The sequence below is a fragment of the Hippocampus guttulatus genome, chromosome 15 (assembly GCF_054856545.1).
Source record: "Hippocampus guttulatus isolate MCC_2025c chromosome 15, RoL_Hgut_1.0, whole genome shotgun sequence".
Taxonomy (NCBI): domain Eukaryota; kingdom Metazoa; phylum Chordata; class Actinopteri; order Syngnathiformes; family Syngnathidae; genus Hippocampus; species Hippocampus guttulatus.
Window position 1 is genome coordinate 16,208,442 of NC_141275.1, and position 21,642 is coordinate 16,230,083.

The 21,642-nt window shown below is 54.9% G+C and overlaps 2 protein-coding genes across 5 annotated transcripts; both read left to right on the forward strand.

The window, feature by feature from the left end:
* Positions 1-165: 165 nt before the first annotated feature.
* On the forward strand, positions 166-4,239 carry alg5 (ALG5 dolichyl-phosphate beta-glucosyltransferase). Of its 4 annotated transcripts, XM_086131349.1 has the most exons (11): positions 166-474; positions 1,110-1,278; positions 1,516-1,562; positions 1,665-1,733; positions 1,832-1,924; positions 2,004-2,117; positions 2,430-2,489; positions 2,571-2,722; positions 2,918-3,003; positions 3,109-3,212; positions 3,398-4,239. In XM_086131349.1, the coding sequence occupies exons 1-11, from the start codon at positions 412-414 to the stop codon at positions 3,446-3,448; spliced, it is 1,008 nt and encodes a 335-aa protein (XP_085987475.1). In that variant the 5' UTR covers positions 166-411; the 3' UTR covers positions 3,449-4,239. The 4 variants fall into 4 exon arrangements, with proteins under 4 accessions (XP_085987475.1, XP_085987473.1, XP_085987476.1 ...); XM_086131347.1 differs by having other exon boundaries at positions 2,918-3,212; XM_086131350.1 differs by lacking the exon at positions 3,109-3,212.
* Positions 4,240-4,811: 572 nt separating this feature from the next.
* LOC147194235 (FRAS1-related extracellular matrix protein 2-like) lies at positions 4,812-21,600 on the forward strand. Its single transcript, XM_086131308.1, has 17 exons — positions 4,812-8,702; positions 10,513-10,659; positions 11,193-11,423; positions 13,196-13,321; positions 13,817-14,068; positions 14,631-14,902; positions 16,283-16,586; positions 16,963-17,094; positions 17,248-17,537; positions 17,681-17,873; positions 18,039-18,164; positions 18,278-18,396; positions 18,458-18,592; positions 18,655-18,781; positions 19,142-19,329; positions 19,397-19,543; positions 19,659-21,600. Exons 1-17 carry the CDS (start codon positions 4,940-4,942, stop codon positions 20,163-20,165), a joined length of 7,059 nt encoding a protein of 2,352 aa, XP_085987434.1. The 5' UTR covers positions 4,812-4,939; the 3' UTR covers positions 20,166-21,600.
* The last annotated feature ends 42 nt before the right edge of the window (positions 21,601-21,642 follow it).

A 21,642-nucleotide genomic window follows, 5' to 3' on the forward strand; every position in this document is an offset into this window, starting at 1 on the left:
AGCCATCCAGTAATTAATATCCTCCATTGTTGAAAGTAATATTTTATTACATCCCCGTTTTACATACTTGTCGGAAATCCTCCTGACCAACAGGTGTCAGTACACGCGTGACTGCGCCTGTCGTTTCTCGTCACAACCAATGACGTGTCAATCCGGAAACTCGCACTACCGGGTTGCCGCTGTGTTCACTTGTGATTGGAAGCGAGCAGAAAGGAATGAACGACTCTCGTACTTGTGCAAATATGAACTTGTAGTCCGACCTCGTTGAATTGACGAACCTTTTGCTGGTCAAGTGCCCTTGAAACTTGAAAAATACAAATAGTCACCTGCGCGGAAGAAAGCTGACTAGCTCCGCGGCAAGCTTGCCGTGAGAGCTCACAGCCGATTCCGTTCAGCACACCTGTCCCAAAAATGGACTGCATCTGTGAGATACTTCAAGCTTTCGTAGGCTTGCTGGTTGCGGCTGTAATTGTGGTAAGTGGACAGACAGGTCTGGTTCGTAGGAGCTCTGTGGAACAAAACGCTGGGTACACAAGGTAGTACTGTATACGCACGGAAGTGCCGCTCGGATTTTTGATTTTACACACCGTAGCTTTTGATTCCTTTAAACTTACTGCATAGCTTATTCTAAAACTGCTTGAAAATGATAACATTCAATACAGTGGCTGAAACTACCGGAGACCTTGTTTTCCCTTGTGCGTTCTGAAACATACTTGGCCAGAAAGAAGGATGTGATTCTTATACACGGCCCAGAATGCTCAATCACAATTTCGTGACTGACACCCCTTTTCCGAGAAGACCTCCAGATATCGCCAGCTGTTTGCAAGCATTTCGTGACCCGAGGAGGTCATTGTCCTCGGACCATATAAACAATAAAAAAATGGTCGACTGTAGTAATCAGCGGAAATTGAGGCGGTTTCACCCAAAACATGGTTTCATGACTACCAAATGAGGAAAACGGTTAGAAGTGGCTTTTTTTTTTGACTAGGTGTTAGTCATTCATGCCATGAACTTGATATTTTCCCTACAACCCTAACCTCAAATCCAAACCGATGCAGCGCCGTCTAATTTGTCTTTTCACAACCTGATGACTCTTTTGTTGTGCTCAGCTTGTGATGGTGGCGCGCCTCACAGCCAGCGTGGCCAACCTGACGCGGGACAACAAGGAGAAACGCTTCGTCACCGCTACCGGTGCAGAGGAGCTGTTCCCCAGTCTGCACGACCCCCCCTCAATAGAACTCTCCGTGGTGGTGCCTGCCTACAATGAGGAGCTGCGGAGTGAGTGACTACTCCAACAACCCCCGCCCTCCCCTTTTTTTTTTTTTTGTAAAATAAACATATGACGGTCATTTAATTCAAATAGAGGATATCTTATTTATTGACTGGGGCAAAAAAAATAATCTCAACCTGCTGTAGACCACAGCTCACAGCAACTCACACTCCACACACCACTTCAAGGATACTTGTATATATAAATATATATATTTACCTTTCATCTTGCGTGTGTTGTTTCAGTGCCGCTCATGTTGGATGAAGCTATGGAATATTTGGAGAGCAGGCGGGTCAGTATGAAGCCTAAGAGTAATACGGCACGGTTGCATGCTATTTGTGCAAATGCTATTTGTGTGGCAGCGTTGAACCGTTTTTGCACTCTTCATTCACAGAAACGCCAAGCTACTTTCACCTACGAGGTTATTGTGGTGGATGACGGCAGCAAAGACAAAACCACAGAGGTGAGATCCTCGTTTACTGTCTGGATGTATTAATTTGAGATCATTTTTTTTTCTGACGTGAAATATAATGCATCGTTTACACTGTGCTCAATTACCAGGTGGCCCTGCGGTACACCAGGAAGTACGGCGCTGAGAAAGTGCGAGTTCTGACGTTGGTGAAGAACCGGGGAAAAGGCGGCGCAGTGCGCTTGGTGAAAGACAGTTAGCGTCCCGCTCGCAACGGAAACACGCTAACATGCTGACGTGCGTTTCGTTTGTGTCTTCGGGAAGGGAACGCTGAGCTCCAGGGGCCGCCTTGTTCTCATGGCGGATGCCGACGGAGCCACCAAGTTCGCCGACGTTGAAAAAGTGGAAGTGGGCCTTCGAGACCTCGGTCCCAAACCGGTAAAAGTTTAGTACGAATCATAATACACGCTGAAGGAAGAAAGGTGAGGAAGGTAGAACGACACAAGGCAATATGGGATGTAGGAAGGAAGTACTGAAGGTAAAAAGGAAAAGAGGAATCATGGATGGATGGAAGGTCAGGAGGAGGAGGAAGGAAGAGAGGAAACCAGAAATAATGAAAGGAAGGTTGGAACCGAGGAAGGCAGAGGGAGTACAAATATGAAGGAAAGGAAGGAGGGAGGGAAGCCGGCTGATCTTTTTTGTCTTTTGTGCAATATGGCCGCCCTTTTGTGACTCGTTTGTGGTTTCCAGGACAACATGGCCATCTCGTGCGGTTCCCGAGCTCACCTTCAGCAGGACGCCGTCACTCAGGTAAACACGAGCACATGCGCAGGCCGCACCCAAGCGCCACCGCCACTCCTTTTTAACCTTTTTTTTGCATTCTCGCCTCAGCGCTCGCTGTTCCGCAACTTCCTGATGCACGGTTTCCACTTCCTGGTTTGGTTCCTTTGCGTGCGCGGCATCCGCGACACGCAGTGCGGCTTCAAGCTTTTCACCCGCGAGGCGGCGCTGCGCACCTTCTCCTCGCTGCACGTGGAGCGCTGGTGAGGACGGCGGCGCAAACCCCCACCGTAATCGCCGTGTTCCACACAATCACCGGCATTAGCGTAGCGGTCCCAAACGTTCATCTCCAAAAACTTTTTTTTTTTTTACCTAAAACAGATGTTTCCTATGACTTAAATATATTTTTCAAAACTGTCAACTATGATTCGTGTAAAGTTTGGACGCGTTCTTCGCAGGGCTTTTGACGTGGAGCTCTTGTACATCGCGCAGTGCTTCAACATCCCCATCGCAGAAGTGGCCGTCAACTGGACTGAGATAGATGGTAACGTGACAAGTCTCTTTCTTGTTTTCTTTTACCTCCTGTTGCATGAAAGTCAAGCGCATCAAAAGTGTGAAAAGGAAAATGGAAAAACTCCTGCGGCGCTAGGTGACCTCCATAGCCCCTTTCACACAGCCATCGCAAGTTTGCGCACTCATGTCATTGGATGCGCTGCAACGCCGAGGATGGCAGCAAGTGCTTCTGAGTCAAAGGTACATGTTAAGCGTGTGAACCTTTCCACGTTTGTGTAATTCTGGTGGACTTGAACCCCCCCCCTCCCCAGTTCCGTACCGGCTACCTCTGACGGATAACGGCTAGACTGGGTGAAATTTGCCTTCCAAGGCCGCTGGGAAAGGGGCTGGCGGCCAGAATTAAGCATGTTTGTGCGCATCCTCAGGCTCCAAGCTGGTTCCGTTCTGGAGCTGGCTCCAGATGGGTCGAGACCTGATCTTTATCCGCCTGCGCTACCTGACGGGAGCCTGGAAGCTGCACCAGCCCAGCAAGAGCCGCTAGCCAGTCGCTGAAGACACTGGCGCAACCTTAAAGACCAAATTGCAAGACAACAGAAGGCGGGTCCCCCCCCCCCCCCCCCATTTGTACCTGCCTCCACAGGGGGGCGCCGCCTCTTCTGAAAAGATGGAACTGGCCCGCTGACTGCCTTTGAGCATGGTTTATTCCATATCCTCCATATCGACCGCAAGGCTCATGCACTTCTTTGTCCTGCGCCCAAGAAAAACAACTCGCTTACTTTTGGCCTGCTACACAGTTAAATCTGACTGTGCTACACTAGTAACACCACAAGGTCCCACTCGTAGGTATGTGTCACACATTAGTAGCCTACTAACGGCCCCCAAAATGCTCACTCATAAAACGTCGTTGTCCTACTAGAAGGCCGAAGTACTGCCAGTGCAGTTGTCAGTTCATGCGGTTCTGCCCCACTGGTAACCTTGGTAATCTTTCGGTGTTTGGATCTGAAGTCATGTACAGTTTTTGGGGCCTCGGGAGAAGTGGCAGTAAAAAAAGGCCAAAATCCACACGGGAGGCAGGATCCCTACGATGTCAAATGCGCCGACGGCTTTCCATTGGACAGCTGCCCTTATTTTAAGTGCCAAGTTGGTTTCATTGGTCAGATGGGATGGATTCTTCTTGAAGAAACAGGATGCGGGTCGAAGGCAAGCTAAAAAAAAAAAAAGATGTGGAGTTGTTTGAGTGGATATAAATAAATGGATTCAAACTATCGACGATGCTTTGCTCGTGTCCATTAGCTCACATGTGATAACCTGAGCGCCACCTAGCTTTTCTGGGTGCACCTTCCCCAAAGTCATGCATTCATGTCATACAACACGCTACCAGTCGGTGGCGGTGTTGCTCAGCGAGACCACCTTCCGTTTCTGTTCGCCGCATCTTCCAAGCGGGATGAGGAGTTGTAAGTACAGTACTTTCTTTTGCGCCTATTGTACAGCTGTACCTGATTGTACTCTTTATGATACATGAAGAAATATTTTGCTCTCTGCACTGACATTGTCATGTACTTTTTTTCAAGAATGGAAAAAAATGTTCCAGTCCTCTTCAAGATATACATTTTTAAAAATGATCGATTCCATTTTTATTGACGGTGATGAGCGAAACGTTGTCTTTGAGAAGGGCTCGATCGAGCCTCCTGCTTCTGAGTGACATCTGTGCTTGGCCAATAGGCAGCCGAGGAGGCCCTCCGTGTGCTTCCGATGCTTGCGCGGGAGGGGGCAGGCACACCCTCCCTCTTCCAACCCCCCCTGGCCCCACCTCTCCCGAATCCCGAACGCTTCAAGTTAAAAAGTGGGGCGCGCCGCTCGCAAACCGAGAGTGCCGGGACATCAGTCGGCGTGGACTCGCACCTGGAGGCTCCCCCCCCCCCCTGCCCCTCTCCCTCAACCGTGTAGTTTTTTTGTCCTCTGCTGACATGTTGTGCGCGCTTCTCATCCTCTCCCTCTCAGCAGCCGGCGTTGAGCTTTACGCGCACCCGCGGCTTGACGCTCCCTCGCCGCTTTCCGCGCAGCCGCCGCTTTACGCGCCGCGCTCCGAGCTCCCGGAGGACGCCATCCTGGTGGCCAACAACCGCATCCACGTGCCGCTGGGCCGGGCCGTGTTTGTGGACCCGGTCGACGACCTGGTGGTGCAGACGCGGCCGGGCGATCGCTGCAGCCTGACGGTTCTGGACCACGACCCGCTCGCCCGACGCCCCGGCCGCCTCTCGCCCGAGAAGTTCCCGTGCAACTTCGGCCCCGGGGATGTCACCTACACCCACTACGGGGCCAGGAGTCCGGCACTGGATCGGGTGCGGCTGCAGCTGCGCTACGACGCGCGCGCGGAGACGGTCGTCATCCCCTTCGTGATAGAGGTGCAAGTGGACTTTACGCCGCTGGAGGTGCTCACCAAGAACATGCCGCTGACCGTCACCCACCTGAGGGGCACCAGCGATGCCGTGGACGGCGAGATCTTGGACTTCACTTTCGACCGGGAGGGCTACGAGTGCCAGGCGATGTCGTTAGCGGGCAAGAGCGCCCTGCCGCGCTACGGCCGACTGCTGGATGGCGGAAAGCTCTTCCAGACGATGGACTGCGACCGGCTCACCCGGGCCGACATCCGCTACGAGCACACGTTCCGGGGGCCCTCGCCCAACCGGGACCGCGTCCCCATGGTGGTGGAGCTCCGGGACCGAGAAGGCACCCTGGTGAAGCAGGAGCATTTCCACCTGACGGTGCACATCGGCCAGGGCCGGGAGAACACGGCACCCAGGCCCAGTTTGGCGGCCACCATGACGATGGAGGTGAGCCAGTTTGCCATGACGGCGCTGACGCCCGAAATGCTCGCGGCGGATGACGCCGAGGCAGACCCGAGGGACTTGGCCTTCAACGTCACCTTGCCGCTGTCTTACGAGGAGGGCTACATCGTCAGCACCGACGACCAGAACCTGCCCATCACCTCCTTCTACCAGCGGGACCTGCGGGACCTCAAGATCGCCTACAAGCCGCCCTCGTTGGATGCCGACACCGAGCGGATCTTCCAGTTGGAGTTTGAAGCGGTGGACCCGGAGGGGGCCGCGTCGGACCCCTTTGCATTCGCGATCGTAGTGAAGCCCTTCAACTCGCTGGCGCCGGCGGTGACCCGCAACGCCGGTCAGCTGCTGTACGAGGGCCAGTCCCGTCCGCTGGTTACCGGTCGGAACCTGGAGATCGGCGACGAGGACGACCTGGAGGCGGTGCGGATCGCGGCGGTCGGCGGCTTGCGCCGCGGCATCCTGCTGGTACGGGGGTGCCGCGGCGACACGTTCGCGGCCGCCGACCTGGCGGCTGGCGCGGTGGCCTACCGGCACGACGGCAGCGACACGCACAGTGACAACATTGTGTTCCGGATGACGGACGGCAAACACCAGGTGGAGTTCCTCTTCCCCGTCACCGTGGTGCCCACGGACGACGAGCCGCCCGTCGTCAGCGTCAACGCCGGCCTGGTCCTGTCCGGGCGACGGATGACGTCCGTGTCGCCGCTGGCGCTCGGCGCCGCCGACATCGACTCGGACGACTCCGTCGTTCGATTCACCGTGGTCTCGCCGTATTCCGCCGTTGGCGCCTTGCTGCTGAGGCAGTCGGACGCCCCGGCGGACCCGTCCACGTGGAAATTCAACTCGGAGGACGAGGTCTATGAGAAGGAGGTGCGGGAGTGGCTCCAGAGGGACATCACGGAAGGGAAGCTGTTTTACAAGCACGCGGGGCCTCGGAACATCGATACCGTCACGGACCGCTTTGTCTTTACGGTCCGGGACGACAACGACCCCCCCAATGAGTCGGGCCGGGCTACCTTTGCGATCCGGGTGTTGCCCCTCGACACTGTCCCACCTGAGCTGCACCCCGACACCACCCTGCTGATGACCGTGGAGGACTTCAAGTTGACTCCGTTCAGCAAACGAGTCCTGCGCTACACCGATTTGGACTCCGAAGACCGCGACCTTAAATACACGGTGTTACGACCCCCAACGGACACGGACGAAAACCACCCGGTCGTCTTTGGTTCTCTGGTTCTGACGGAGCGCCCCGACGTCAACGTGAGCGAGTTCACTCAAGCTCAAGTGAACCGGCGCAAGATCGCGTACGGCCCGCCCGCCAGGGAGCCGGGCGTCACGTTGCACGTGGTGCAGTTTTGCTACGGCGTGGAGGACGCGGCGGGAAACCGCGCCGAGGGGGTGTTCACCATCCACCTCCGGCCAATTAACAACAAGCCACCGCAAATCACCGACGCGGGTTTTGCGGTGTTTGAGGGCGGCGTGCACGTGCTCACCCTCGCCGAGCTCGACGCCGTCGACGCCGACACCGAGAGTCAAAGCCTCACCTTCCGGCTCGCTCGGCCGCCCGCACGCGGAACCGTCCGGGCGGCGTTTGCCGACTTGCCGGAAAAAGCCACCTTCGGGCTGCGGGACCTCTCGGAAGGCAGGATTTCATACAGCCACGGCGGCGAGGGGACGGCCGGCGACGACTTCCACCTGGACGTCAGCGACGGCGTTCACGTGGTCGGCGTGACGGTCAAAGTCCACGTGAGGCCGGTTGATGACGAAGCCCCGACCCCCAGCCTCCCCGACGGGACGGTCTGCTCTGGCCTGGACGTTCTGGAAAACGGCGCAGCGCGGCTCACCTCCGACGTCATCCGAGGCCGCCGCGACGATCCGCCGCTGACTTTCGTCCTCGGAGACCCGCCGGCCGTCGGGGAGATCTTAGCGAAAGGGCCGCCCGCTAGCGGCTTCGCGCGGGCGGACGTGATGAGCGGCGCGGCGGTCTACGCCCACACCGGCGGCGAGATCGGGCCGACCTCTCGCCAGGACAGCTTCGATCTGACTCTCGCCGACACGTCGGATCACGGGACAGCGGGTGGGAAGCGGGTCGGCGGGGTCCACGTGCGCGTCACCGCGCTGCCCGTGGACAGCCACGCCCCCGCCGTCGGAGTCGGGGTGCGCTTCGGCGTCCCGGAAGGGGGCAAAAACGCCATCGGCCCTCAGCACTTGAACGTCGATGACCCCGACACCCCCGCCGAAGACATCTTGTGCACCATCCGCGTGCAACCCAAGACGGGCTACGTGGAGAACATCTCGCCCGCGCCCGGTTCCGAAAAGTCTCGGTCGGGCGCGGCCGTCAGCGCTTTCACCGTCGGTGACATCCGGGCAGGTAATATCTTCTACGTGCAGAGCGTCCACAGAGGCGCGGAGCCGACGGAGGACCGCTTCAGCTTCAGCTGCTCGGACGGCATCGACTTCTCCGAGGAGCTCTTCTTTCCGATCCTGATCGAGCCCACCAACGATGAGCCGCCGGAAATTTTCCTGAGGGAGATGGCGGTGAGGGCGGGCGCCAGCGCGGCGCTGGACGCCGACGGCCGCGACGCCGACACGCCGGCCCACGGGCTGACGTTCGTCGTTTCCAGGCGGCCCCAACGCGGCGTCGTTTTGAACCGGCTGCCCACCGGATCCGTCCCGGCGACTAACTTCACTCTGGAGGAGATCCGGGAAGCCTCGAGGATCGTTTACCAACACGACGGCTCCGAAACGACGACGGCGGACAGCTTTGAGCTCATCCTGACCGATGGCAAGTTCTCAACGCGGAAGACGGCGACGGTGAATATCGTCGCGCTCGATGACGACAGCCCCCGGATGCGAATCGACAACGGCCTGGAGCTGGAAGACGGTGAGACCCAAGACCTTAATGGGCGGGGGTCCTCAAAGCGACCGACGTGGACCCTTTTTGTCTCACTTCTCTGCTCGAGTGGATTTGGGGGAGCGTGTTTTTACACGCCGGAGCGCTCTAAATTGTCTTTCGCTGCGATTGTGATTCGGATGTTTGTACAATTGCGATGTCTGGTTCATCGGGGACTCGAAAGTGACTCAAAACATGGATACAGTCGTAGCTTTGCGCTAAGCTGGGAAATTTGCGAATGGGCTTTTGTCATTTTATCCGTTGATTGCGTCAAAAAGAAGATTGTTGGCTGCTGAACGGCCAACTGCTTTGGAGCCGTTTCCATCTTGGCGGTGAGCAAACCGCAAGCGTGTGCCTGCAGGGGGCCGCCCTCATTAGCCCGAATGCCGCGGAGCTCGCCGCTAGCAAATGGATGTTTGGTGCCTGCGGCCCCCCCCCCCCCCCCCCGCGGAGACGCCGCGTTCCGCTTCTTAAAAGCACGTCAGTTTGACGGCGATGCGCCGACCGCTGCCGAGGAGGACTTACTCGATGACCGATTTTCTTTACCTTTAGTATCGATGGCTGGTATCGGATCGACGGCTTTGACGAGGACCCGATACCCGCTATCGATACTCGGCCATCCCTCGACAAAATAATCAACCGCTCGTGTCGCTGCCATCCCGTAGTAGTCACGGACACCAAATGTCTGCAGCAATCATTTGTATTTGCTTTCAGGGGCGTTTACGTCTTTCGGATTTCATCACAAAGGCGTGACAAAGTGATTGCTTGCTCATTTGCAGGCCTCCTTCGCCCCACCGTGCCACATGTGGGACGGTGGGGGGGGGGGGGGGAAGAAAGCACTGCGGGAGTCATATGCTCCCTTTACATTTTCGCCAACCTCTTAATAAAAAAACGTAAATCTGCTCCGGTGCTTTTATGACATCCGGCGAGAATTTGGAAACATGTGAAGGAGATCAGAGCAGAAAGCAACCGCACTGCCTTTGGGTGTTAGCGTTCGCGCGCACGCGCACCCCTGAGGGAACTTTGCCGTTCCCGTGAGTTACGTTGGAAGTGCTACAAAAACCTGAGCATCGTTAAAACACCTCGCGACAACTTTGCTGGTGACTGCAGGAAGTGAGGATTTAATCAGTGGGTGGCCCAGGGGGGGCCCACGCTGAATTTAGTTTGCCCTTGGGTGCGCTCGCAAGGCACTAATCCCACCCCCGCCCCCTCGGGAAAAACATCTACGTAGCGCAAAACGTGTCGCTGAGGTTTTATTTCCCTCGCTGATGACGATAAATGCACAGAATTTCTGATGTGATTTTTTTTTTTTAATAACAAAAAAAAATTGTGTTGGAAGACGGCTAATGTACGGCATTTAAAATGTTTTAAAACAATGACACATCTTCAGGATTCACCCACTACATGAATGCGTGAGTTTTTTTTTTTTTTTTAAGTCAAGCCACTTATGTTTCAAGCTCGATCCTGATCAATTATGGATGCGCGCGCGCGTGCGTGTCGGCTACATGCTTCCATTATGTATAACAGCGACTTACGCTTGACCTGTCTGAAGGATTGCATTGTGGGTAAGGGGAGACGAAACGGAAGACGAAGCAGACGCGGCGCGTTTGTCGCGAGGTGAAGAGTTCACCGGTGCGGTGGCGCGGCGCCACAAAGCGCAAGCTAGAATTTCCTGCGCGGATTTTTGTGTTGGCTTCAAACCTGGCGGCCAACTTGGCGCGCGCGTGCACACACACGACGCGACACGACACGACACGACACACTCTCAGTTGCTCTTTTTGTTGTGTGGCGCGCGTGGCAGGCGGCAACAAGCGGACGGGCCAGCGGTCGAGCGCCGAGCGGTGCCGGATCTCGCTGGAGAAGGACTCGTACGTGGTGGGCGAGGGCGACGTCTTCGTGGAGGTGCCGCTGAGGCGGAGGGGCTACCTGGGTCACACCTCCTTCGTAGGTACGAGCCCCCAAAAACAAAGAGAGCCCGCTTCGGTTCATTTGTACGCCAACAAAGCGGTCGCCGATGAGCAAGTTGGCGTTAGCCACGCTTAGCGCGGTACTGTTTGGAAACCGCCTATCAATCAGACTTGGAAGCCGAACTTGAGGCCCGACTGGATTTGTGACTCGGAAAGGCGAACTCGAAGCCACCGGCCCGGCTCGAAAGCGTTATTTCAAAACCCGACCCACGACTTGGAAGCCCAAACTCGTCCAGACAGCTTGACCCTAGCTTGAACCCAAGAGCGGCTTTGAAACCAGAACCCTGTCTCAGAACCAGTCCTTCCTCCCTCCCTGACTTCCTTTCAGTCCTACCTGCACTCCATCTCTCCCTTCTCCCACCACCTTCCCTTCGAATGCTTCCACGTTCCACGCGTTTGTCTCGCATCATGCGAAAACCATCCAGAAGATCTCATTGCAATCGTCTTAAAAGGTTTTGGAGGATCGCCAAGCCGGCAAAGGGTTGCAATCGTCATCAGTCTGTGTTTCATCTAGGCATCGCTACTCGCGACGGCAGCGCCAAGGAGGACCGGGACTTCCGGGGCGAGTCCCGCGGGCAAATCCGGTTCGACCCGGGCCGGACCGGGGCCTCCTGGCGGGTCCGGATCCTCGCGGACGGCGAGTACGAGCGGGCCGAGACTTTCCAGATCCTTCTGTCGGAGCCCGTCATGGCAGCGTTGGAATTCCCCGCTGCCGCCACCGTGGAGATCCTGGACCCCCGTGACGGTGAGAGCTCAAGCAAGAAGCCATCAATTGCGAAAGTCCCAGAAGAGCAAACTCACAGCTAAGCTAACCATAGTCAAAAAATTGCAAAGATTAGCAACCAAAGGCCCCCCCCCCCAAAAAAAAGTAATACTAATCAAATAATGGCAGTATGCGGGCGAAAACTCGACACTTCAACCACACACAGCCTTAAAAAGTTTGTCTGTGTAGTTTTCGACATGACCATAAAAAGTAGATCAGAGCATAAGAAGAAGGGGGGAGGGAGGGGGAGGCTGGTTTTCAACTCGGAGATGCTTATTAGTTGAAAACTCGGCGCCACTTGTTACGTTTTGGGCCGAGGCGCGGCGGCGGCCGCCCTCCGGACGGACGTCGGCCCCCAAAGCCGAAGCTCGGCTGCGAGTCGCGCGTCTCCGTCACATTCGACAAACTTCACAGGCCAAGCGAGTAATGAAGTCACGGGGGAGGCAAAGTCAGACACCAGAAGGATGAGCGCGACGGCGGCTATCGACGGATCCGAACAGCAGCCCGCTTTATGCTACACACACACACACACACACACACACACACACCAAAAAAAAAACCCTGCAAACTTCCACTCGAGAGAGAAAGAAAAGATGAAGGACGGCAGGCTTGCTGTTAAGTTGAAGACGTTTCAACTTGGTGCCCCGAGCGCAACATAATAGCAAGTGGTCGATTAAAAGGGCATCAAGTCGGCACAGGGGGGGCTCTCACACACACACACACGAGCTTTTTGGCTGAACAGAAACTGTTTGATCCAGAAGCCAGTCGAACACAATCACCAAATGTCGCAAAGGATTTGAAAAATGGGCCCAATGTCATGATTACAAATTGGTGTTTTCATGGGGGGGGGGGGATTGTTGTCTGGAAACGGCTTTCAAAATCCTCCCAAAATAGGGCAATGGTCTGATGTTGACTGATGCAAAAAGATGAAAAGAAAAAAAAAACCCCACCATGGCCACTCCCAAAGTTTTGATTTTTTGCACACGCAGCTCGCGCCTCAAATCGCACGAGAGCGTTTGGCTTCAATCGATTTGGCTTATCGGCAGATGTTTTTGTCCGATCTTCCATCGTGTCTGTTAGCTTCCGGCGCGCTCGACTTGTTAGTCACTTTGTTTGGGTCTCCATTCGCTGCCGGCACCGTTCGCTAGCATCCCAGTTGGCTTGTTGGTCACTTTGCTCGACTTTGGGCTTTGAGCGCAGTTCGCCCGCGACCCAAATTGTAATTTTCGATCATTTGGCCTTCTCCGGTGTTCACTTGGACGTCTTGTCGGTTATCTTTTAGCACAGTGAGCTGCGCCTGACGAATGCAACAAAAACAGGTTGTGAAAATGAAATCAAAGGAATGAAAGCCATCTTGAGATTGTGGTGACATTGTCAGCCGACGCGCCCCCCCCCCCCCCTTTTTGCTTCTTTCACCCTCATGAAATATTGAAACTGACAGCGCTGTTTTCCTCATGGAGTTGAACCTGACCCACTTGGCTAAAAACCAGTACCGGTGTATGCGCGTGTGTGCGTGTGTGTGTATGTGTGACACCCGTGGGGGGGGGGGCAGAATGTGTGACTCCTGCAGCACTCCTGCCTTCCTCGTGCACTCCTGATCCTGGGCATCAGGAGTGACTTCCTCTCCCTCCACGGCGGCTTCCTCCGCTGGAGCCTCCCAGCAGTCATGTTGGAAAATGTCCTCCCCTTCCCCGTCTTCTTATTTGGCTAATGACCAAAAAAATAAAACTCCAATAAAATTCTTCTCCTTTCAGAGCCGAGCGTGTTCTTCCCCGAGGCCGTGCTGTCGGTGCAGGAGGACGCGGGGCATTTGTTGGTCCCCGTCCATCGCGGCGGCGACGTCAGCGAGGAGCTGACGGTGCTCTGCTACACGCGGCAGGGTAGGGACGCCTCACCCCAAATAAACGCCGGCTGGCGGCTGCCTTTACCTCACCGTTGTAGGTCACCGCGAATTCACCAACGCTATCTGAGCGAAGCCGGGGGGGCTGCGATTTTTGCTTTAAAAGCCACGCAAAGGTCATTCGCCTTCACAATGAGCAGATTAGCAAAGCGCCTCGTTAGCGCGGCTCCCCTCGTTAAGCGTGACATTTTGTTGCACTCCCGCGCTCATCATCGCGACGCCTCTCGCGATCAGTCGACGGAGATTAGATGAGGCCGTCTGTCACGCGGATGTTTTCCCTTCACGTCGTCGCCGCATTTTTCCATCTCGCCGACACGATGCCGGAAAACATCCAAACGCAACTAGCGTGAAGTTCATCTGTCGTTGCAATGAATGGAACATACGTCCTGAAAGTGCAAAAAATAAATAAATACTTTTCAGCTCCTTCCCAATTGCGTATGTCTCCCCCCCCCCCCCCCCCCCCCCTGTCTTTTAGGGTCCGCCACGGGCGCGGCGCCCGCCGCCGTCCCGTCCCACTCGGACTTTATCGCCCGCCCGGAGGAGGCCGTCGGCGTGCTTCGCTTCCACAAGGGCGAGCGGGAGAAGGTGCGCCGCGTGCGGGTCATCGACGACTGGCTGTACGAGCCCCCCGAGAGCTTCGACGTCACCTTGGCCTCGCCCGCGGGGGGCCGCCTGGGCCCGCGCTACCCCTCGGCTCGAGTCGCCATCCTGGAGGATCGAGATGACGGTAACGCGTGGGCCACGTCTCGCTCGCTCTCCTTTCAAAGAACGAACAAAGCCGCCGTAAAAAGGAATTGAAAAGCCCGCAGGCAGGCAACAAAAACTAAAGTATCGGGACGTCTATTTTGGGCAACTCGCGCCGGGTGTGATGAAAACATCTTCACGCCGCGTGGCCCGCTTACGGCGTAAAAATACCTCAAAAAGAGTCGAACGGAAAACGGCACGGAGTGTTTGATGCTGACGAGTGATGGCGGCAAAGAGACGAGGGCAAAAAGAGGGAGGGGGACTTTGGTGTCGGATTTTAGGGAATGAGCAGTCACTTTTTTTTTTTTGCCTCCACTCGAAAGCGCCGCGGAAGATGAAACCTCCGCCTCAGGAAAGTTTGGGTTGTGCGGTCGGCTTTGACTTGGAGGGGCGTTTCCGTGGTGGGGCTCGCTCCAAACAAAGACCGAAAGGTGTACACCGAAGCCGAGGCTTGAAGCTTTGCCATCGTTTAAAGCTGCGCGAAAGCTGGAAATGAAGGCGGGAGTGATGCGCGCGCGCCAGTTCACGCGCATGCGTGTTTCCAGACGTGGCGTGGAGGCGGGCGGGCCCGGAACGCGTCGCCCACGTTGAGGTCCTGTCTGAGAACGCGGCCGAGAGGATGGAAGCCTTCGCGCCGTACCCCAAGCCCGACGACAACGCGGTGGCCGAGCCGCGGGCCGCCCGCGCGACGGCGTACCCGCGGGAGGCCGACGTCACCTTCCCCTCGCGGCCTCACGTGCTCTCGCTGCTCCATTACGACCGCCCGGCCGCCGCCGGCCCGCAGCCGCCCGCCGGCTACCCCGTCATATGCGTCACCGTGAGTTCACACGTGCAAGGAGTGAGTGTGTGCGTGCGTGCGTGTGTACTTGGGAAATGCAGGCGAAGAGCGAACTTGTGAGTGTGACCGAGCATCAGCGTGACTTAGTGCATGTCTGAGTGTGAGAGTGTGTGTGTGTGTGCGCGCGCGCGAGTGAGTCAGTGCGTAAGAAATTGCTGGTGCGCGTGTGGTGTGTGTGTCTGCCACCCCCCAGGGAGCAGAAATGAAGCAGTCTTGTCACTTTGAGTGTTTCCACCTGCAGGCCTCCGAGACGCTTCAAAGCTTCCCAGATCACGTTAGCAGCTTTTTAAATATAGACACACACACACACACACACAGAAAAAAGCGTGGCAAAAAATGCATCCCTCTTTTCACGTCCCACCATTACAGTCTTGCCCCCCCCCGCCCCCTTCCTCCAGCTGTATCAAGGTTCATCGTTTGTGCCCTTGCTATATCGTGGAAAATGCCAGCACAAAGCGCAGCCTTCACTGCGGCGTGTTTTAAGCGGCTGATATTTGAACACAAACGGTGGCACAGCACATGTAGACAGAAAGGAGTTATGCGCTCCTACTCTGGCATCCCTTCACTGGCTCCCCATTCATTTTAGAGTTATTTTCAAGATCCTCTTATTTGTTTTCAAATCTCTGAATAATCCCGCGCCACCTTACCTCTCTGAGCTCATCCGCCCCTACGCACCCGCCCGGCGCCTCAGGTCTGTGGACCAGACCTTATTAGAAGTACCAAGAACTAAACTGAGGCTCAGAGGGGATCGAGCCTTTTCTGTTGCCTCCTCGCTGCTCATCTTCAAAAGCCTCCTCAAAACTCACTTGTATTCTTTGGCATTCGACTCGGCATGACTTAGATTTGTTCTTGGTTTTACTGTTTGGTGCTTTCTACCGCCTTTATTACCGATTTGTCTTACTGTTTATTGTGCATGTTAAATTGCTCCATGTACAGCACTTTGTATGCAGCGATGGCTGTTTGAAAGTGCTCTAGAAATACTGTTGACTTGACTTGACTTGAGAAAAATCTGCATAAATGCCTGCAAACTCGCAGGCATTTATTTATTCTTGATCCTCTGCGAAGAACAATTCATATTACTGCGGCTTACTCGGCAATTGTGACCGTGTCCTCCCCCCCCGCCCTCTCATTACAGACTGATTTCAAAGTTGACCGAGAAGCACCTCTGCACCCATTGAATTCAAACAAAAAATATTTAAAATTTGCCATTTTCATTTCTCTTTATTCCACGCATTGTCAGGACTGCAAGTTTTTGTTCCGTACAATATTATTAAGTGCCGTTTTCATGCATTTTCCGCTCTCGTGAGCACATTCGGATCGCATTCCCCACCATAAACTTCCTTTGACTGCAACCCGCAGGCCTGCAACGCGCGCCACCCGGACTACGAGAAAACGGGCTCCGCCTGCGCCGGCGAGCGCATCGACGACGCCCTGACGCGCTACCGCTGGCTCGTCGGCGCCCCCGCCGGGCGTGCCGGCGTCGCCGCCCCCATGAGGGTGCTCGACTCGGATACCTTCTTCACCTCCTCCAAGGCCGTCACGCTGGACTCGATCTACTTCCAGGCGGGCTCGCGGGTCCAGTGCGCCGCCCGGGCCGTCAACTCCGACGGCGACGAGGGCCCGGAGCTCGGCAGTCCCATTGTCACCATCAGCCGGGAGGAAGGTCAGGCCGACTTTCTGTTCGGGATTTTAGGCACATGGTGCGATCGAATAAACGAAACGATTTAGGATAACGGGTCGGCGAGAGCGCTGGGCTTGCAAAATGATTTATTTGCGAAGGAGCCACATAACTTTGCTAGCCTAATTCTAACACAAAATAATACAAACAAATAGCGATAGTGTTGCAATGTTATAACTCTCTAGGCAATGGATATTTGGACACAAACATGACAAACAACGCATTCTTTATCCTCTGCAAAGAATACAATATCTAAAATCGCATTAGAACGTTATGGGGCCAGCGGCAGGAATTGATTCTTGAGCTTTCCACGCATTCCGGTGGCTACGTATGATTTAAGATGCGCTTCCATGTGCTCAAGGTATGTGCCCGGCCCGCAAGGGGGCCACCGTGGGGGCCCAGCCCTTCTCTGCCAAGATGCGCTACACCGGCGCCGATGACCACCCACATTCCAACCTCATCAAAGTGAGCGTCACCATGCCGCACGTGGACGGTAGGTGGCGCTGCCTGTACGTCGTTAGGCCCGAGAGCATAATTGCGCAAGTCGCTTTGGAAAAAAATCCGGGAAACGAGACAAATTCTCTCATTTCAAACTTTGCACGTGAGCATCAACGAGGTGACTAATGATCAACACTGGCATGACCAGGCATGCTCCCGCTGATTTCCACGCGACCCCTGAGCAACTTGGAGCGGACCCTGAGCCCGCACGGCAACCGGCGGGGCGACCACCGCTGCTCAAACCTGCTGGACTACCACGAGCCGTCGGCAGCCCCCGACGGCCGTCGGACCGCGGCCGGCGACGGCCTGCGCGGGCGGGCCGCGCTGCGTTTCTACCGCGGCCTCCGGCCAGATGCCTGCCTGTGGGAGTTCAACGCCTTCTACCGCATATCGCAGCTGCTCAGCGACTGTGGCGGCACCATGGCCGCCGACGGTCAGGTGACCGCCGCTTTCTTCCGCTGTACTTTGAAATTATATTTTGATCGGGGCAAAAAAAAAAAAAAAAAAAAGAAATGTCACGGGTCCACCTGAGTCTCTGATTGCTGCCTTGCAGGTACTGCAAAGTGTGGTTTTGTGTTCAGGTCCCGAACTCGGTGCAGTCGTACATGAGCGTGCGCGTGCCCCTCTACGTGTCTTACGTCTTCCGTTCGCCGCGAGGCGCCGGCGGCTGGACGCACTTTGACCTCCGCTCCCAGCTGCACCTCACCTTCGTGTACGACACCGCCATCCTGTGGCGGGACGGCATCGGCAGCCATCCGCAGGCCCGGCTGCGCGGTACGCCAAACGCCCGGTCCGGGCAACCGTATACGGGAAAAACTGGGCACGGGTTCACAACTGCATGCCTAGCGTAGTCGGTTTGCGAGAAGAAGTGCGAGTAGCGCATAAGTGTCAGTGGTCGGCGCTTTCGGGTGACGCCGCGTCTGTCTCGTTGTCACGCAGGCTCGCTGTATCCCAGCAGCATGCGCCTCAGCCGGCACGGCCGCCTGGTGGTCGAGTTCCGCACCAAAGCTCGCTTCAGGGGCCTCTTTGTCCACTCGCGCTCCGACGGACGCCTTCGAGGATCCGGTGAGACGCAGCGGTCGGCAGTCACTCGCGAGGGGGCGCGGGGCCAAACGATGGCCCGGTCGCCAAAGACGGAACGCAGCGGTCGCCAGTGATCGTCCCGTTTGCCTTGTCAGGGACGTCCGCGGTGGTGAGCGCGGACCACCCCGGCCGGACCTTCAACCTGAGCTTGGTGAGGAGCGAGCCCACTTTCGACCGGCCCGCGCAGCAGTGGAGCTTCACCTCCGACTTTGCTGTAAGTACGAGCGACGCACGGGCGGCCACTCCACGCGCTGACGACCCGCCATCGGTCGCAGGCCCGTGACTACTCGGGGACATACGCCGTCCGGCTGGTCCCCTGCACCGCCTGCCAGAACGCAGAGTACTCGGTGCCGCCCGCGTGCAGCCCCGGCGAAGCGGTCGCCTTCGATGTGGCCGTTCGATTCCAGCAAGTAAGGCCGATTGGAAAAGTTCGTCTCGCGTCGCTATGCTCAGCGTGAGCGTGTGTGTTCAGGTGAGCGATCCTGTGGCTGTGGAGTTCAGTCTGAACGCAAACGTGTTCCTGCTGTCCCAAAAAAGTGTGTGGCTCTCTGACGACTACGTCCGCTTCGGCCAGGAAAGCGACGCCACCTTTTCGGAAGGTAAACGGACTTGCGGTGTGCCCCAAGGGTTCGATTTAGGTCCCACACCGTTCAACCTCCATCGTAGTGCACTGATATAATAAGAATAACATATCGCATCTTGCGGTTGACTCGGGTTACAATGCGAAACGAATTATGTGAATTTCAATGCCGTAAGAAGCGATTTGCGATATCTTCCCGGTATGATGTGATACGTTACCATGACAATGGACTTGCATTTGCTGCAAAACGATTACATTCACTCCAACAACATGATGGGATATAATTCACTGCAAAAGTAGGATTCGAGACGATTCTCGGCCTAAGTATGAGCCGACATGATTCACTTCCAATCTGCCCCCCCCCCCCCCCCCCCCGCAGGCGACACCGTATACGGTCGCGTGATGGTGGACCCGGTACAGAACCTCGGAGATTCTTTCATCTGCAGCATCGAGAAAGTTTTCCTGTGCGCCGGAGCTGACGGCTACGTCCCCAAGTACAACCGAACCAACTTGGAATTTGGCTGCCTGGCCGATTCGCCGGCTCTGCTCTATCGATTCAAAATCATTGTGAGGGCATTTCCTGGACTCTCTGCGAGCCTCGGAAGTGTTTTTGATCGTTTTTCCTGTCCTGCAGGACAAAGACCAACCCGAGACGCAGGCGCGCGACTTTGGTGGTGTGGCTTTTAACGCCGTGCTGGCATCGGACGACCCGTCTGCCGCACAGCTCGTGAGCCAGCCCGGATCTGACGGCTTCAAATTGGACTCCGGGGCCCTGTTTCAGGTACAAGCAAAACCTACCTTATTTGCTCAAATACTTCACCCCCCCATCTTGAATATATTTTTTACTCTTTAATTTCATATTCGACTCATTGCACAAATTTGTGCGTTTTGTTCAGGTGGCATCGGGGCGCGAGTGGTACATTCACACCATCTACACGGTGCGCTCCGAGGATGACGCAGGCAGAGGCGTCGAGAAACGCCGCCACGCCGTCACGGGTGGCGACCGCCATCCCGTCCGGAGATCCCTCCCGGGCCCCCTCCCCGAGGCGGCGGCGGGCATTGGCTCCGACGACACCCGCGGCACCAACATCATTCACGTCGCCCTGCGTCGCTTCAAACAACCGTCGGCCCCCGACGGGGCGGAGGCGGGCGAGCCGATGGGCGGCGAGAGGGTGGAGGGTGCTGCGGCGGCGGCGGTGGTGGCGGAGGCCTTGTTGGGCGTGCTGCTCCTGGTACTGACCGGCGGCATCCTGACGCTGGCCTCGCGCTCCGTAGCCAAGTGCGACATCGGGCGGGAGCGAGGGCGGCGGGACGACGTATGGGAAACCGTCAAAGGTTCGCTCAGCTCAGAGCCCATCTTGGTGGTCAGGATGCAGCGCTCCCACGACGGCTATGTGGTCTGACACCCATCAAAGGATACCAGAGAAGGAGTTCACGTCTTCTCTGTTGCTTTTCCGTACATTTCTTTCATAGGCTGACTTTTTTTTTTTTTTTTTTAGGTGCATGGTGCTGTGGTACGCGGGAGTATGTGGGCCACGCCCCAAAGGGAAAACCATAGAAATAGGTTTGGTTTTTGAAAGATAAATGTTCTAGGTTTTAAATCCGTATTCACGTGGAAAAAAAAGCTAAAATATTACAACGCTGTCAGAAAAAAAACTTTCAAATAATTTTTAAAAAATGATTAAAACCCATGAACGTAAAAAGTCAACATTTCATGGGGAAAAGGTTGAACTGCACAGGTTTTATGAAAGAAAGTCCTCATCTCATGAAATTGCAGTCAAAAATCACATCTTCTTTCAAGAATTGTTGAAAAACATGCATTTCTATGAGCTTGTAACTGGTAGTGTACGAAAATACAACTTGCCTTCATATTTTGAAAACACAATACTTATTGAAAAAAACTAAACTGTCCTAAATAGAACGGTTTGAAAAATCCCAGTATGCCACAAGGACTGCATTTATTACCAGGCGTGATCGCAAAAACAAATCAGAGATTGGTTGTTACATTCAAGCTCTTATTTACGTTTTGGATCTCACGTTTGAACGGAATTGTGTGCTTCTATCATTTATCTATTCATCACTATTTTCCAGTTGTCTGTTTTCCCGGTGTGTAGTTTCATCACGTCCTTGTCAGTGTTGCGAACTCATTGGCAAATTACGGACAGGACTCCGACCTCTGCATATACGGTACGTGTACTTCTTGTCACCGTCGCCCATACGAATCCAACCTATGCAATGTCGTGTAGAGTCCGTGACCTCTTTGGCCACGCACGCTCCCCATATACACGGGAGTCACAATCAATCTTGATACTCACTTGGTGATTTTATGAATTTGTTTTTGAATGAAATGTATTTATTAGAATGCATTTGGACACTTTGCTGGCAGGATGTTGTCATTGTGATCACGAAGTCGCAGTCAAAATAAATTGTAATGAAACAGCCTCCTCACGAGCCTAGATTGTCTTGAGATACCGTATTTCTTTGTGATCTTGTTTTTTTTTCATCTTTATTGAACAAATCAGAATACAATTCTCAGCAAACAGAAAACAAAACGAACGTGCTACCAATACATACACACTACAAACGTTTAAACAAAAAAGGAGAAAAAAAGGAAGCCAGGGGATTTTTAGACAAAAATTTCAAATAAGGAGCATATAGCCAGAGTCCTAACAGCTTTTTTGTTTTTGGAATCCATAATAGAGCTCAGGTACTGCTTTGTTTCTGCTTCAAAAATTAAGAAAAGAGGTTTTGAATTATTCCATCTGGATTTGTGGATATGGAACTTAGCGAGAATGATTATTATATTTATAATGAAGGTTTGTCGAGTGTTTTTTTCCTTATTTTTGTATTTCTTTGTGATCTTGATTCTGGAGGCTGCTA